Source organism: Canis aureus, chromosome 23, assembly GCF_053574225.1.
Source record: "Canis aureus isolate CA01 chromosome 23, VMU_Caureus_v.1.0, whole genome shotgun sequence".
NCBI lineage: Eukaryota > Metazoa > Chordata > Mammalia > Carnivora > Canidae > Canis > Canis aureus.
In genome coordinates, this window is record NC_135633.1 from 25,507,438 (window position 1) to 25,524,172 (window position 16,735).

Below are 16,735 nucleotides of genomic sequence, written 5' to 3' on the forward strand. Positions count from 1 at the left end.
AAGTCTTTTTCTCCTTGGAGTAAGGGGGAAATGCTATTTAACTATGTAACAATAAACCACAAGGAAATTATGCAAAACTTGTAATTTCTTTTTGGAGCATGGAATTGGTTATCTGTTATAATTAAGTATGGTAATAAATAATCTTTAAAAGTAATATATATTCATTAAAGAAAATTTGAGTACAGAAAAGTAGGCACAAAAACCACATCACCTATGATCCTACTGCCAAAACATCACTGGCGTAAACATACTGATATTTCTTTCTGATCTTTTCTCTTGTATAGATTTGGGCTTGTCTTTACATACAACACCAATCATGTTGTGCCTCCAGTTTTGTCCCTACTTTTTGCCACTTATTGTTACATCTCAGCCTTCAATGAACTCACCAGTTAAGTCCCTTGAGTGTGTACCAAATTTATTTAGACATTCTCCTATTCTGGGTCATGCATGGTTATTTCCATTTCTTTGCCTGTTTTTTATTATTTTATGGGTTTTTCTATTATGTAACCTAAAACCCACTGTTTTAGCCATTTTTAAAAGTACAGTTCAGTGCTTAGTTACATTCACAATATTGTGCAGCTATCACCGTTTCCAAAGTTTTTCATCATCCCAAGCAATAACTGTGCCCATTAAGCAATAACTCCCCATTCCCTTCTCCTAGCCTCTGGCCACCTCTAGCTTGCTTTTTGTCTCTATGAATTTGCCTGATTCTATATATTTCATCATATCAATGGAATCATATAATATTTGTCCTGTGGCGTCTGACATTTTACTTAGCCTAATGTTTTCAAGGTTCATGCATTGTAGCATGCATCAGAACTTCATGATTTTTTTTTTTTAAGATTTTTATTTATTTATTCATGAGAGACACACACACACACCCAGAGAGGCAGAGACAGCAGAGGGAGAAGCAGGCTCCATGCTGGGAGCCTGATGCAGGGCTCGATCCCGGGTCTCCAGGATCAGGCCCTGGGCTGGAGGCGATGCTAAACCACTGAGCCACCCAGGCTGCCCAGAATTTCATGATTTTTATGACTAAAATGTAAGGTGTAATAATTGTTGTGTCATACAATCATTCTGTTTAAGTTATTGAGGAATTGCTAAACTCTTCTTTAATGATAAATAATACTTAAATAAATATCTGTATACCTGAAGTTTTTTTATATTTTTACTTCTTTAAATTACTTGAAATGACATTAATGAATGGTCAAAGTGTGTGGCAGTTTGAGACATCATGCCAGATGCTATTCAAAAGGATCAAACTTCTTTTGTTGCTGTGGCAGATGTTTGGGAATGCCCTTGTCACCAAACCAACATTGCACTGGATATCTGACTGTTTTGAATCTTAGAGAAGAGATGTTGTCCATCTCCGATGGAAACATAGTGTGGCCACAGAGTGGCTTATCTGACAAAGGTCCTGATCACCAGCCCTGAGTCCTTCTACCTCCTGGTCTCCTTGTTCCTGGTGCTGACCATCCCAGTGCTCAAGTCCTATTAGATCTGACCTCCCAACCCATCACTGGTCTGTCCTTTTCTCCCTATCCACCCAGCAGATGAGGTGATTGGGCCTATAAAAGATGTTCTATAGTTGTGGGGCCTCCTCCCCCTGCTGCTTGGCCTCCTCTTCAGAAGACCCAAAGGCCTTTGTGGTACCGTCCTACTTGGGCTGATTCTCACACTTTTCCTGTCTTTTCCTCCTGTTCTTCTCTCCCAGTTCTACAGCGAGTCGGGCATGCCTACCAAACACCTCTCGGACAGTGTGTGTGCCGTGTGTGGGCAGCAGATCTTTGTGGATGTCAGTGAAGAGGGCATCATCGAGAACACATATAGGCTATCTTGCAATCACGTGTATCCTGCCTGGAACCCCCTGGGCCACATCTCCTGCCACATGTGCATTCCGGTCAGGGAGGGGAGTGGGTGATCATTACCCTGGCATGCTGTCCAGACCTTTAAGCGTGGGAGAGTCACACAAGGGCAGATATTTGGGGGAAGTTCTCTGCTAGAGAAGCTGACACCCTGGAGTGGGAACTGTGTTCTCCCTCCTTCTTCCCCACAGCTGGGAGCCATTCTTATGTAAACAGAGTTTATAGCCTGGCTGGATCAGAAAGGAGCCTAAAGCCTCTAGCTGGATCCCTCAGTTTCAGAATCCAGTCACCCTGAGTAACAGTTGCAGTATTTATCATGTGCTCGCTCAGCTCCCGTTCTGTGCTGTGTATTGTCTCCATTTTGCCCCGTAAAAACCCTGTAAAGTGGAGATCATTATCCTCACTTCACATGTGAGGAAGTAGGGTCAGAGAGAGAAGGTATGTGCCCAAGATTATACAGCTAATAAGAGGTGAAGCTAGAATTTGAACCTTTCTCCAGAGCTGGTGCCTGGGCACCTTGACGACGGGCACGGAGCTCAAGTGCCATCCTGTCTGCCCACCATTTCCTTGACCAGTGGTGCTCAGATTCCACGAGTTCTGCATCCGCGGCTGGTGCATTGTGGGAAAGAAGCAGACGTGTCCCTACTGCAAAGAGAAGGTAGACCTCAAAAGGATGTTCAGCAACCCGTATCCTTTGTTTGTATTCTTGTTGAGATTGGGCAATGGGAAAAAGTCCTGGCCAGTGCCATTCTGCATTTGAGTCCTCCCAGGGCCCTTTCTCCTTCCCCCAGTCTGGTACGTAACGGGTAACATACCATTCCATTTGGCCTGTGGACTAGGGAAGTTGGGGGTGGAACATGGGGCAGGACTGACAGCTCAGATTCTCATCGTAGTTCTAGATCTCTCAAGGGTAAATCAATAACAATAGAAACTCATTTACTGTTTCTTACTGTATGCCTTACACTGTGTTTAAGCACCTTGCCCATATTATCTCATTTGATGACCTTGGTGATATTATCCTCATTTTACAAATGAAATGATTTAGAGGTTGAAAAACCTGTTTAGGGTCACATAGCTAATGAGTCGATGCCTTACCTATGATGTGGGGCTAGAGACTGGCTCTGTGCCTGTGCAGGGCCTGCAGGGTTCAAGGAGGCCTGAGGGACTCCCTGTCCCCATCCACTTGCAACACGACCCCACTGCTCCTCCAGGCTACTACTCCGTACCCTGCTGGCCCTCCATAGTTGGCCTTCCTGCACCCTCCTCTTCCTCCTCACCACTGGTCCTGTAGAAATTGCTCAGCCACTACTCCGATTCCCCCTTCACTTCCCTTGGGATCCAGGGGGCAATCTTTGCCCTCCTTGTCCCAGCTGCCCTGTTTGCCAGGGTTCCCTGTCCCCTGGACATTAGCTGGGCTGGGCAGGGGCACTGCATTCTCAGCACATTCCCACAGCCCCTGAACAGGAGGCTCTGGCCTCTCCCCTTAAGATTCCTTGCTTGGTTCTTCTAGGGTCTAATTTAGGAACAGTTAAGTAGTAACTCCATGGTGAAGCTGAGGCTTGGGGCTTCCCTGCAGCTCCCAGAGACTGGGCCAGGCTGCACTTTCTGAGGCTTTTGGAGGGGTTCCCCCAGTGTCATGAGGTTTAATCTGTGTTTTCCCCAGAGCTGGATTCCCGGGCTCCCTCCCTAAATGTCTTGCCTAGCATTTAAATTAAAAGAAGAGAACTCCTCTCTGGGGCCCCTTCTCCTCAGTAGGGCCTGATGTTTAGTGGTGTGTGGGGATTCCTTAGAACCTCTGCCAAGGGTTACCCCCTGTGACTAGCCTCTTCACTGTTCCCTTCTGCCTCAGTCCCTGGACTGAACCCCTTCCTTGACCTAGAAAACCTTCCATTTGGGATATTACAAGAACTTCTGGGGTTACCTTATCCCACTGTCCACCTCCCTGCAGCCATTGGCAGAGATGCATTTATAGCAGTCTCAGACTGTGTATTCATGCCAACGGGCCCATCTTTGAGAAGGTATTATGTGGGAGGCCCTCTCCACATGTCAGTCTTAGCTTAGTCTCGCCTCTCCAAACTCCTCCTGTGTCTGTCCTGTCTTCTGCGCTGGCCCCCTCTCCTCACCTCCCCCCGATTCTCTAGGTTCAGTCCTTCCTGCTAACATGGAGAGGCTGGTGAGGGCTTGCTCTCCCTGTAGGCAGGCTGATTTCTGTGGAGTGTCGACAACTGTGGGCAGACCCTCTCACCTGTCCCCTAGCCCGGCCTTAGCAGCTCTGACACATAGCCTCTTTAACGCACTGACAGCTGGGAGAGGCCTCACGTCATGTACGGGCAACTGCTGGATTGGCTTCGATACTTGGTAGCCTGGCAGCCTGTCATCATTGGCCTGGTACAAGGCATCAACTACATCCTGGGCCTGGAATAGTCAGGAAGAAGAGCATCCACCCACTATGGACCTCAGGGCACTCTCCTGCCTGCCTTCCAAGACCTCCTGGGTGGGAAAGACTCAAAAGGGGCACTTGGGCCACTCAGGAACCTTCCGGCTGTGCCCGGGCTGGGGAGGGAGTTGATGGAGAGCCAGCCAGTGGGGCTGTCAGCAGTGGGAGCTTTTTAAAAGAAAACTATTTTGATGAATATATTTAAAAACCTTTTTTATTGTGGAGCATAGGAATTGCCCAACTCTTCCATGCCTCACCCTCCTTGCCTGAGCAGGGCTGGAACAGAGCCACGACATTTTTGGTTTAAAGGAGCCTTCTCATCTCTGGCTGAAAGCCTCAGCCCTTCCTGCAACCCCCCCCGCCCCCCCCCCCCCCCCGCCCTTTCTTCCGCCTGTTGAGCTCCACCCTGGTTCACTCAGTGTGGAAGAGCTCCCGGACTCGGCCTGACGCCGCAGATGCACAGTGAGGGCAGGGTGAAGTGTTGTCCCTCCTCCCCATCTGGGCCCCAGGACCAGTGTTGTATCTTACTCTGTCTTCCTTGTCCAAGACCTGTAGACCGATTGAGGCCAGTGGAACCTTGTCCTGACTTTTCCAGGGAGGGAAGCCCTGGGACCTCATGTTTCAATGAGAATTTGGGGGCAACCGAAACAGCAGCAGCTTGGGTAACCTGCCCCTAGCCAAGAGCAGAGTCTATGTGTAGTTGAGCCCTGGGGACTACCGTTGGTGGCAGTGATTGGAGGCCTCTTGTGCAAGCAGACCGTCCAGCCCGGAAGCAGTGACAAGTGCCAAAGGACGCTCTCCCGCATCACTTCCTTCCCTTAAAGCCTGAGTGAGAGTGCATGTGTGTTCATCCGTTTGTGACAGTGGGACTATGACAGATATGACTCCTCCTTGTCGTCAGTGTTCCTTGAAGCTGCCAGGGAATTCCCAGCCCAGGGAATATCCCTCAGTCAGCATCCATGTTCCTGGGTCCTGCCCAGACCTGGCAACAGGGGTGGTGGTGGGTGGAAAGAAAACAGGGCAAGGCCCCAGGAAGTGTGGGTTTTAAAAAGAGGTTCCAGGTAGGCCCCAGCTCTGGCCCTCTGGGTTTTGAAGGAAGTGGGAGGACAAACATGGACCTTCAGCACTGGGTTCCTGGGGAATATGACCCAGCTGACCCTGCCCCTTCAAGTGTAGCAAGAGCCAAGCAGGATCTTGTCACTCCATTCTGAATAAAGCTCTATGAGCTGGGTTGGAAAGCTGGACATCCATTTTGCTTTATTCTTCCCTGGGGTCCCTGGGAATGCCTTGCCTTTGCTACCTTTTACTGTTCCCATTTGAAAGCTGAATCCAAGGGGTGGTTGGCCCTGCCCCTTACCCATGGGAATGGTGGGATGCCAGGCTTCTGTCCCGTGGCAGAAGGGCACTGGAGCATCACTGGGTGACTCTCTCCTCACCGCCTGAGGTCATTGCCCTTCTATGGCACCCCTTCTCATGGGCCACTCTCAACTTCGGCTTCTCATATCCAGCTATGGCTTCTCATGGTCCCCCACTGCTTATACCAGTGGGCCCATGCTCAGAGAATGGAATGAGGACCAGTTGTAGGGTCCAGGATCATCCTTTCACTCTTGTCCCCCAATCCCTACGCATCAGACTCACATGAAAAGCCGAGACCCAGCTGTCCAAGGCTCTCTTTTCATACTTCATCAAGCCTGAGTCCCATGACCTCCCAGCAGCCCAACTCTTATCTTGGTTCCACTCTGAGGTAGAGTCCTGTCTCCTCTCCCTCCCATCTCCTAATCCCATTTCCCAAAAGACTGTGTCTCAGAAGCCCCAAGCAGCCTTACCTCCTGACCCAAGAGCTGCAGATACTGGCACTCCCATGGGGGAGCTTCATGACTCATCCTCCAAACCTAGTTCCATCTTCCTGGCTCCTCCCTGGAGGAGATGGGAGAGGGCTCCCCATCTCCTCCCTGGCTCCCTGGCTTTGTCCCCAGCAATTCCATCCCTCTGATTCCAGAGACCACAGACCTCGGACACTTGGTCTTGTTCTTCATGTTTGATCGGTGTGTGGACTGGGTCACCAGTGCTGGTCTTTCTGCCTCCATAGACACTGGTACGACCCTGATAGTGAGTGCATGCCTCCTCCGGCTTTGCATCCCAGGTGCCTTACTGCCTTCCCCTAGTGCTGGCCCTGCCGCAGCCCCAGCTCCATTTGTCCCATCATCTACCAGACTGGTGCATTTGTATAGCTCTGTTGTTGTCGGGGCCAGTGCTAGGCTGCTTGCTCCCTCTCCTCCCTGGGAAGTGCCCTCTCCTCTTTTAGGGCCAGTGCTCCAGCTGGTGTTCAAGTCCTCAGCCTGGTTCTGAGACGTTTCTGCACACAAGGCCGGAGGGTGCTGTCAGCATAGTTCCTGAGGCATGGCTTACGCGGGGCTGAACACAGCCGGACTGAGTGGAGCTTCAAGAACGGGGATTCTGAAAAAGAGGGCTCCTCAGGGCTTCTTGAGAGCCAGGTAGGGAGAGGTCTAGACTTCCTAGTGAACCTAGACCTATAGCTCTGGCCAAGGGGCTGGGATGAGATAAGCGAGAAGGCTGTGCAGGGGTGATGGGTGGGTGGGGGTTGGAGGGAGTAGCAAGCCAGAGAAAGGCCAGGATGATAGACTGATGTGACCCTGAAATGGTCAAAGTGATCCAACTTGGGGTCTCCAGTAACTAGGAGAGTTGACCCCTTGAATATCGGTGTGAATGTGAAAGAACATGAGGCCTGCTCATGTAGAAGCAAGGGCTGGTTCTGAAGAGCAAAGGTGGACGCCAAAGTTCTGACCCTTGGCTGGGACAGAAGAATCCACCTGTGAGAGACTCTTCATGAGTTCATACCATCTGTATCCCTGGGAGGGTAAAGCCAAGGGGGCAGGAAGATTCCAGGCCACCATGAATTTTGGTTCCAGAAGTGCAGTGTACAGGCTGGCATCTTGCTTGTGTAACTTGTTACTCAGAGCCTGCTTTAGATTTCCCAGTTAAAAAAAAGCGAAAGTGAAATAGGGGGGCGGGCAGTGCTTTCCCAGCAGGACTTCACTAATCCTGCCCTTCCCAGAACCAGCTCCAGCAAAGAGGGCTTTGCCTCTCTTTGTAGTAGTGTCCCTGGCCCCTCTCTGGGTCCCTTTCTTCATCCCTGTAATGAAGGGGTTAGTTAGGGTGGACTCATAATCAGCATGTTAATGGTACTAAGAGCTAGTAGGATGGGGAAAGACTGTCACTAGATGGTCTTTAGCTTTGTTGCTAAGTGCGGAAAGCCCCAGCCTTTGCTGGATGCCTGGAGCAAAGTAGCAGTGCCTGGCAGCCCATTCAGAGGTCAGACCCAGGAAGAGCTGTGGAATATACAGGAAGGACAGGCCCATACAAATGGCTGGGATCCAGGCAAGCCAGAGATGTGAGATAAATGGTTGATTTACATTCTCTTCCGCCCCCAGCTCGAGAGAGGAGGAAGTGGTCACAGATAAATAGAGCCAGGCACGCCAGCTCTTGACACATCCGTCAAGACCATGAGACAGAACTGGACACCAGGTGGGACCTGGGGCTGGCATGGGCGGGGGGTCGGGGGTGGGGGGTGGGATTTGAGAACAGAAGGGAGCCGTGCAGGCGGCCCTGAGCCTTCCCCCCGAGGGAACTCCATTCTGCTGTTACGGCTTTCAGCCTGTGTCCAGATGCTGTGGTTCTGGCTCCAGTCCCTAAGTCTCCCTGCGCTCCATTCCAACATGCGGGGCCTGAGGAACCCTTCTGCTCCTCTGACCCCCTGTGCAGAGCCCAGGTATCTCTGCGCCAGAGTGTGTCCAGGCCAGGATGTTGAGCATTCCTAGCAGACAGCCCTGGCCTTTGTGTCCTGCTCTCAGATCCCAGCCCTTTGCGGGTCCTGCTTTTGTGTGTGCACATGTTCTGTCACCTGGCTGGAGCCACACCTGTACCTCAGGCCACTGCTGCTGCCTCAGCTGGGATCACAAAGGACTCCTGCCTCTCCTGGCTCCTGACAGCTAAGCAGTGCCCAGCACTGGAGGTGACCGGGCCAGAAGTGGAAGTCCCGCTGAGTAAGGAGCAATTCTGATGGAAGCCCCAAAGGACATAGTGGGCAGGGGTGGGTTTGGGGCACAGAGAGTCCAAGGGTGGGGTTGATTCCCGAGCTTCCCACCCTACCCCACCTACTGCCATGTAGCCCCACCAGCCAGGCCAGCCTGCTAGAGCACTCGGCATGTTCCCTCCGAGTGAGTGTGGGTACAGGGCCCAGCTCCTGAGATGCTCCCTATCCGGTGGGATGGAAAGAGTTCAGACACAAGGATGGTCAGAGGGCCCCAGGGCCTTGACTGCAATACGTTACAAGGCCCGCCTGCCCACCCCGACTCCAGTCTCCAGCCCCCTCACTCGCTGGCCACCTCAGAAGAGCAGTGGCCTCCTGCTGCCGCCTCCTTGGCCAGGGCTCTTAGTCACCAATAGTGAGCACTAGAAAAGGCCATCCTGAAGAAACAGGCTCAGGAGTCCTCACCTGAACCAAGGACCCATCCCCAGATCCCTTTTGTTCAGCCTTGGGCCTCCCTTGTAAACAAGTACACTTCCCAGTTAACGGACTTCCCCACCTGGGTGGTGCGTACAACAGCACTCTGGGTTCCTGAATTGTGGGGACTGGGGGACTTGGGGGCAGGGCAGCACGGCAGAGGGGAGCTAACAGCCACACGTGTCTTTAGATGGAATGCTGACCTTGTCCTGTACTGCCTGCAGCCGCTCTCCCTTCAACATCCTCTTCTGGATGGGCAATGGCTCCTTCATCGAGCACCTCCCAGGTCGGCTGAGGGAGGGCAGCACCAGGTGAGGAGTGCGGTGGGGAGGTCAGCCAACATGGTTGGAGGGGGGCGGGGAGAGGGGCTTCTTCTGCCATCCTCTCATGGCCTTCACTCCTCTTTAGCAGGGAGTCCAGGGGTGAACACACCCAGCTGCGGAGGACTCTGGTGCTAGAGGAGCTGAGCCCCACCCTGCGCAACACCGACTTCTCTTGTGTCTTTGCTGATCCCTCGCACACTACCCAGCAGCATGTTGTCCTGGCCCAGCTCTGGGTGAGAAAACTGAGGGAAGGTTTCCACGGACAGCAGGAGCAGTATGGGGAGGAAAGGGTGGGCTCTGCCCAGAGTGGCCTCCAGCTAATGTCCACCGTGGAGTTCAGGACTCGGGCAGGGGAGGCATGGCTTGGAGGAAGGTGACGAGAGGTCAGCCACCCTTGGCGCTGACCCTTGTCTGCCTTCTCTTCCCCAGGCTGGGCTGGAGACTGTGGCGCCTTCTACCCAAGAAGCCCCACCCTCCAGCAGCCCCCTCTCCCGCCTCATCACGACGGAGAAATTCTGAAGCCTAATTGAGTCGTCACATCTTCACTGAGGTCTCCATGCTCTCACAACTCAGGCCTCCTCCGGCATTGCCTTCATGTTGTATTCTTCCTTTTTCCTTCTAATGCACTGTCCCCACTAAGGGACAGGGGTGAACGCTGTGTCTGGTCCCCAGCTGTGTCTCTGTCACACCCAGCAGGGCCCACAGGGACATGCATAAATGGTTTGTCAATGAAGGCATCTGCTCTGTCATTTAAGCCATCATTCCACTTACAGAACTTGGCTCCTTCTAGGAGGGAGTGTGGGAAGAGGGACTGTTATTCAGAAGCTAAAGGCCAAAACCAGGGGATACCAGCCTTCAAAAGAGGAGAAAGTGTGGAAAGATCCTGGTGCCCCAGAAAGACCAGGAGAAAGGATTGGAGAGAAGGTAGGTAGTCTGGAAAACTTGTGCTCTAAAGAGCCTACATTTCCCCTTCCCCCACAGACCCAGACCGCACTTAAGGGAGAAAAATAGACTTTATTTACAAGTAATAACATTTAGAAAAGATCCATCCCTGGCCCTTAAAAACCTTCCCATCACTCCAAATCCCACCCCAGTAGAAGTCTGGGGAAGGTGGGAAATAAGCGGCAGCTGAGGCGGCCCCCCGACCCCACCCTGCTGCCCCTGCTGCCACACACAGGCATGGGACCCATCTGTTCTGGAAAAGAGCATCTCTGGGCATCTGAGCCTTTTGGTGGATGGGAGAACCTCTGGGTGCACCCACTAGGTCAATGCCAAGTCCTGGACTTCAAAAAGCAAAGGGCCCTGCTAGATTCGGGAACCAGGAGCAGCAGGGACTGGGGCCTGCTCCTCCAATGGTCCCTTGTGAATCCAGAGGCTGAGGAGGACTGACTCAGCCCTCAGGCCCAGCCGCTCAAAGCCGGCCTCAAGTCTGGTTGTGATGGACAAGCGACTTTGCTTTATGAAAACATGAGGCAAGGTAGGGAGAAGACCTAGACTCTCCAGGCCTCCGGGGCCAACTCTGAGGACACATCTGTTCACCTAGTGAAGGCTCCAATGAAGATCGAGGTACCAGGCCGGGGTGTGGGCAGACATCACTGTCTCTACGGGTTTGGCCACTTTTGGCCTGGGAGCTGAGAGAAGGCACTGAAAGGGACAGCAGAAGGAAAAGGACCAGGCGAGGTCGGCATTGAGGACACAGGTGGGGCCTCTCACTGGTCCTGGCCCTTTAGTGCTTTGCCTAAAAGAGAGAAATACAATCACTTGGCTGACAACTCGTGATACCAGCCTGTACCGGATGGCTGCAGGAGGCCTCCTTTAGCTCCTGAAGCCCCCTGACTACCTTCCCTTCCATGGGGTGACCTGGACACATCTACTTGCAGATTATTGGATCCCGGCTGTGCCTAAACAGCCTTGGGTCTCCTCTCTTCCATGAGCAGGTAACCAAGACAGGAAGTGCCCACATTTAGCCCACCTCCAGCAGCCTAGCTGGGCCCTGCCTTGGAAACCTCCCGAGGGGTGGCCTGGGGGTGTGCCATACTTCTACCCACTTCCCTTCCCCATCAGTGCCTCCACCTTGCCCTTGGCCCGAGGGGTGGCAGTGGCAGCAGCGATGGCAGCCGCCGTGGCAGCGCTGGCTGCAGTGGTGGCGATGCGTGGAGAGCGGCGGGTCCCGCCACGGGTGTTGGGGGAGGCCTTGGACAGGGCTTTCTTTGAGGCTCCCCTCCGCAGCAGGCTGTTTCCGAGCTTCTTGGGTGTATTGAGGATGCTGAAAGCCATTGACTGGCGGCGGTCAGCCTGTTGGGGAGGGAGGGGCTGTCAGACTGGGCTGCGTTCATGCCCTGCCACCAAGGTCCCTCCAGGGGCTCCCTCCAGCCTCCCGCACTGACCTATTTTTCTTTTTTTTTTTAATTCATGAGAGAGACCTAGACCTAAGGAGAGGGAGAAGCAGGCTCCATGCAAGGAACCTGATGTGGGACTTGATCCCAGGGCAGAAGGCAGGCACTCAATGGCTGAGCCACCCAGGCGTCTGTGTCATATCCACCCCCCCACCCCCACATTGACCTGCTTAACAACCGGAGCGGCTTTCTTCTGGGCCTCAGTAGTGCTCTGTTTGCGCCCTTCGTGTCGGTCCCGGGGAGTCATGGGGCGTGGGAAACAGCTGGTGGCCTTCTTAGACTATGGGGAAGAGAGGTTCATATCCAGAGCCAGGCGTGTCTCTCAGAGCCAAGGGGGCCTGTAAGTCAACACCGCCTCCCTTCCCAACCGTCCCTGCATTGAGCCCCTGGAGAGTGAAGACTCTCTATTAATCCACTTTTCAAACTTGGGTAGCGGGGCTTGGCCTGGGCAAGCTATACATGGAATAAAGAAGGAGCCAGGGCCACCTACCTCGGGGGTACCAGGGCCCTGGTGGGGCTCTGAGGAGACCCGTTTGCGCTGCTGCCGGGTGGTGATGCCCGTGCCCTCGGCTATCTGGGCCGGCTGCATGCTGGCTCGGCGCAGGGTCTCCCGGGGGTCGCCAGTTTTCATCTCCTCATCTGTGATGGTAGCCAGGCTCAGGGAAGGCTGTGTGGGGTGGAAGGAGTGGTCAGTGGGGCACAACTGCCCCAGAACAACTCATGGGCCTGGCACGTACAGTAGCTCAGCAGCTCAAGCCTTCCCGTGGGCCGCAGGCCTCCCTTCCTGTTGTCTTCTCTCCTGCCCTACACAATGGCCACAGGAGGAGACCGGAACAGACCTCCTCCACACACTCAGGCCTGCCCACGGGGACTTCACCCCGAGCCCCTCTGCAGCAGGCCAGAGACCCAGGGCACTAGGGCCAGTGGGTAGTATTGGGGTGGTGTGCCAAGGGAGGAGGAGGAGGGGAGCCAGCATGGGGACCGAGCTCACCCTGGACTCCAGGGGGTAGCAGGTCTTCAAGTGTGGGGGGCACACCCGGTTGCGCTGCTGCAACTCCGCGATGCGGTTCCAGTCATCCAGCTGCTCTGGTTCATCCTGGCAAGTGCCCATGTAGAAGCTGTTCCTTCCTGTGGAGAGAGAGCAGGGAGATGGGAGCAGGGGGGCTGGAAGGCCAGGAAGAGTGAGGAGAGTGGCAGCGGGTCATTCCCTGGTCCTGGTGCCGTGCCAACCGTTGCATCCGCCACTCCTGTCCCTGTGTGTGGACCTACTTCAAGCCTAGGGCCCCAGAGTCCTGCTCTGCTCAGTGCTGCAGATCCAGGAGTGGGGCTCACGGGCCATTTTTACCACCAGGGCTGGCTCACTGCTCTCCCCCTGGGGAGGTTCAAAGAGCTCATCTGCAGAGGCTGTGACATCTTAGAGGCACTAATTAAGGACAAGGAATTGAGATCTAGGGGTCCTGAGGGCAAAAGCCTTCAACAAGAATCTAAGAACACTGGCCCAGCAAGGCTCTTCTGGCACCCCTTACCACGAGATGGGGTAACAGGAGCTGAGTGTCGCTGTCACACTGGCAATCCCACCCCCTGTGAGCAGTTCCCATTCACCCTGGCTGAGATGAACACCTGCCCTCTGCCCAGCGGAGCCCCTGGACCAACAGGCAAGGCCCTGAGACGGCAAGGAAGAGGGGCAGGTGAGGAGCCGGAAGGCAACCAGCCTCGGGGTTTTGAAAGCTTGTCTCTTTCCTGTGCCAGGATCTCCTCCCCGTCTCACCTTTCATCTTTGTGTGTGTAAAACCCCTCTGGTCCCCTCACCTGGAGGGGCCCCACTGGACACCCCAGCCTGGGAGCGGCGAGCAGAGCTGCGAGTGGTGGGCCGGTAGCCAGGAAGGCTGAGCAGAGCCGAGTTGCCGTCATCAGGGGAGCCTAGGCGAGCTAGAGACTGGGTAGAAGAGGTGGCGCGTGGGCCGGCCTGGGAGGCAGGGGCCGACTGTGTGCTGTAGAAGGAGGAATTGGCACTATCCGGCTCTTCCACGTCTAGCTTCTGGAAGAGAGAATGAAAGTGGTGGGGCGGAGTCCTGACAACCCATGAACCCATGCCGAGGCTGCCTGTTCCCCTCCCCCGAGCGCCTCACATCCCAGCACCACACTGTGTGTCATGTCCCGTCCCGTGCCCTGCCCCCCGCCCCGGATCCTTAGCTGCACATGTGTAAGAACTCGGCTTGGGGACTAAGATTCCTACACTAGGTGCTGAGGTGACCTCATTTTCTCTTGCCTACTGACAGTGCATAGTAGTAGCAGAAGGCAGAGTATGTAGCAGATCATTTTAGAATCCAAGTGCAAGGAAATAAGTGATCAACCTCCAGGCCACAGCTAGCAAGGGCTGAGCTGGGGCTGCAATGCTTGCTTGTCCCCTGCTTGTCTCTCGGGGCCATCAGGCTCCTCCCACAGCTTCTGCCGTCCTTCAACCCAAGCCTGCCAGCGCCCTGCCCATTGTGTAGTTCTCCAGCTTCCTGGTAGCAAGGGCAACCCACACACAAGAGGGGACCTCTGCCGTACCCCCCAACCTCCTCAGGATACGGAGACAAGGGCCAGTCAGAGCCCGCAGCCTGGCGAGCAGCCCTCTGCGGGGGCCACAGTGCACGGCAGCTACCTCGGAGGCGTGGAGGCCCGGGGTGAGGCTACGACTTCCCTCTCCCTCTGGCTTGCACAGGATCAGTGCCTCCAAGCCAGGAGGCATCCAGGTCTAACCCTGCCCCTTCCTACAAAAGAGGCCTCACCTATCCTTGTACTGCTTGGGGTCTTAGCTTTTCCATCTGTAAGATATGGACTAGTCAGCCCTGCCCGTCTCTGGAGGGTGTTGTGAGGGCCCAATGGGAAAGACGCCCTTACGAGCAAGGAAGGGCACTGTCCTGCAGCCCCACTCCCAGCGGCCTGACCTTGGTCATGGTGATGTTGATGATTTGTGTGGTGCGCCGACGAGCAGAGCGTGTCTTCCGGCCTGAGTCCAGGAAGCCGTCCCCCAGGGAGTCCAGGCTGCTCTCCAGTGGGGCCTGACCCCGAGCAGGGATGGGGGTGAAGTAGAGAGACTCCAGGGATTCTACCTTGGGGGGCAAGCGCTGGGAGATGGGCGAGGCTGGCTCTCCGGGGATGCTGGTACCATCTGGCTGGGTTCGGGGCAGCTTGCTGTGGAAAAAACATTTTGTTCATTCCTTTGATCCAAAGTGGCCAATTCCTACATTTATAAGCAGACCAGGTCAAGCACCCCACTCTCACTCTGACTTTTGAGAGGCACCAGGGAAGAGTCTTTGCCCTGGGCCCTCCCTTCACCCCATTCTCCATTCCTGGTGAGCCCATCTACTCCAGTGGCTCTCTCAGCTCCTGAACACTGGCAACTCCTGGACTCCACTGTCCCAGACATCCCCATCCACCCCGCCCCGGACACTCAGCTCCGCAGTGAACATCTCCAAACGAAGTCCATCCATCTGTTCCTCCTGCATCTCCTACTTCAGTGAATGGGAGCAGCCTCCAGCTGGACACCTCCAGCCATCCATGAACATGGGCAAAAACCTACCACTTCCCTCCTGCCCACCTACACAAGTCACCTAACCACACCCCAGTCTGCTCTGGTGTCCTTGGCCTGGTCCACCTCATCTCCCCTCACCTAGACTTAGTGGCACCTGAGAGGAGGCACTAGCTCAGTGATAAGCAAGGACTCAAGCCAGCCTGGCCCGGTTCAAGCCTACCTCTGCCACCGTGGGACCTTGGGCAAATGACTGCCCCTCTGCCCCAGTATCATCTGTTAAAGAGATAATCAGTCCTCACAGAGGACTGTGCGGGCTAAATAAATGCACTGATGTTTTTAAAGTGTTCTCCTAAGAGTACCGACAGTTTCTCAGTTTCTACGCTGGCTGTCAAAATAATCTTTCTAAGATGCCAACTGGTCCACATAGTCCTTAATTTCAGACCCCTCCCAGGTCCTTCACTGATGCCTTTAGGATCAAGTCTAAACTTCATTGGGGATCCCAGCCAGGTTCTTTCTTGGCCTCTGCCCTCTATTCCCCAGGCACATAGGCCTTCAGCAACTCTGCAGGCTGCAGGCAGGAGTGACAGCCTTCTGACCGCTTGGGTTTCTTTTCACTCCCATTGTACCCTGTACAAACATCTGGCCTAACACCTGTGACCATTTCTCCTTTTTCTTCTCTACAGATAAGCTCCCAGAGGGCAAAGAGACTACATCTTTGCCTCATTAGACCCAGGACACAGCCTGACAAACAGCAGGCAGTCCATGGACAGGAAGGAGGGAGGGTGCCGCCTCACCTGGTGACACTGAGGGGAGTCCCCTCCTCGCAGCTCAAATCCAGGCTGTCAATACTTAAGTCCAGCTGAGGCTTAGCCTGGGGATCTCGGCTCTTTAGGGCATCAGTTGCCACCTGGAACTTGCCCAGGTCTCGAAGCTGCTGGTCAGCGTGAGCAACCTGAGAAGGGGAGGGCAAAGCAGCATGAAGATAAGCCCCAGTCAGCGGCAGCCTGGGAGAGGGGGGCACAGGGCTCCGTCCCAGCAGATGCTTACCTGTGCCTCTAGGCTGCGCACCTGGGCGCTAAGGTGACGGCAGGTCTGCTCAGCCTCCTTGGTCTTCAGCCCGGCCTGCTGGAGCTCCCGGCCCAGCCGCTCAGCCTCAGCCCGAAGCTCCTTGTTCTCCTTCTGCAGCTGCTCCAGGCCCCGGAGCTGCTCCTGCAGCTCTTGGTTCTGCTGCTTCTTGGCATCATAGTGGGTCTTGGCTTTCTCCATCTACATGGGCAGACAGGGCGGGAGGGGTGGTGGTGAGGGGCGGGGACTGGGGAAGCAATGGGCAGGCAGTAGCATGGCTGGGGGGGGGGGCTCACCTGTAGCTTGTAGTGCTCCGCTGCCTGTTCCTTCTGGTTCAGCTGGGCCTGCAGCTCACTCAGCTGAGCCTGGAGGCGCTGGGCCTCTTGCTGGCTCTCACCTCCCTGGGCCTAGAAAGCAAGACAAATGCCGATTGGGGTGGCTGATCTGGCCGCCCTACCCAAATCATGAACTTGCCCTAGCCTCCTGGGCCCCATGGGTGTTTTGAGACTCTTACATATTCTCTCAGGACAGGCACAAAAAATCCTTTTACCTCTGCCCCCAACTCCCACCTAATGACACACCACACACCTCTCGAGGTCCATAC

The 16,735-nt window shown here is 54.6% G+C and overlaps 3 protein-coding genes across 12 annotated transcripts in view; 2 read left to right on the top strand and 1 right to left on the bottom strand.

The window, feature by feature from the left end:
• Positions 1-5,540, top strand: part of RNF121 (ring finger protein 121) — an 84,348-nt gene extending 78,808 nt beyond the window's left edge. Inside the window, exons 7-9 of the mRNA XM_077866831.1 lie at positions 1,715-1,848; positions 2,451-2,552; positions 4,169-5,540. Of these exons, the coding sequence (XP_077722957.1) occupies positions 1,715-1,848; positions 2,451-2,552; positions 4,169-4,289 (357 nt within the window). The 3' untranslated portion in view covers positions 4,290-5,540. The remainder of the gene's footprint in view (positions 1-1,714; positions 1,849-2,450; positions 2,553-4,168) is intronic.
• A 155-nt stretch (positions 5,541-5,695) lies between these two features.
• On the top strand, positions 5,696-9,883 carry IL18BP (interleukin 18 binding protein). Of its 4 annotated transcripts, none has more exons than XM_077866871.1 (6): positions 5,696-6,797; positions 7,755-7,848; positions 8,175-8,366; positions 9,018-9,138; positions 9,236-9,383; positions 9,580-9,883. In XM_077866871.1, the coding sequence occupies exons 2-6, from the start codon at positions 7,827-7,829 to the stop codon at positions 9,667-9,669; spliced, it is 573 nt and encodes a 190-aa protein (XP_077722997.1). In that variant the 5' UTR covers positions 5,696-6,797; positions 7,755-7,826; the 3' UTR covers positions 9,670-9,883. The 4 variants fall into 4 exon arrangements, with proteins under 4 accessions (XP_077722997.1, XP_077722999.1, XP_077722998.1 ...); XM_077866873.1 differs by having other exon boundaries at positions 9,239-9,383; XM_077866872.1 differs by lacking the exon at positions 5,696-6,797 and adding an exon at positions 7,617-7,635.
• A 261-nt stretch (positions 9,884-10,144) lies between these two features.
• Positions 10,145-16,735, bottom strand: part of NUMA1 (nuclear mitotic apparatus protein 1) — a 75,990-nt gene continuing 69,399 nt past the window's right edge. For all 7 annotated transcript variants that reach the window (XM_077866790.1, XM_077866789.1, XM_077866791.1 and 4 more), the window contains 10 exons: positions 16,428-16,538; positions 16,114-16,332; positions 15,861-16,018; positions 14,480-14,726; positions 13,356-13,584; positions 12,538-12,674; positions 12,037-12,213; positions 11,713-11,826; positions 11,224-11,445; positions 10,145-10,888 (listed from right to left, as the gene is read on the bottom strand). In XM_077866790.1, coding sequence (XP_077722916.1) covers positions 10,877-10,888; positions 11,224-11,445; positions 11,713-11,826; positions 12,037-12,213; positions 12,538-12,674; positions 13,356-13,584; positions 14,480-14,726; positions 15,861-16,018; positions 16,114-16,332; positions 16,428-16,538 — 1,626 coding nt within the window. In that variant the 3' untranslated portion in view covers positions 10,145-10,876. The remainder of the gene's footprint in view (positions 10,889-11,223; positions 11,446-11,712; positions 11,827-12,036; positions 12,214-12,537; positions 12,675-13,355; positions 13,585-14,479; positions 14,727-15,860; positions 16,019-16,113; positions 16,333-16,427; positions 16,539-16,735) is intronic.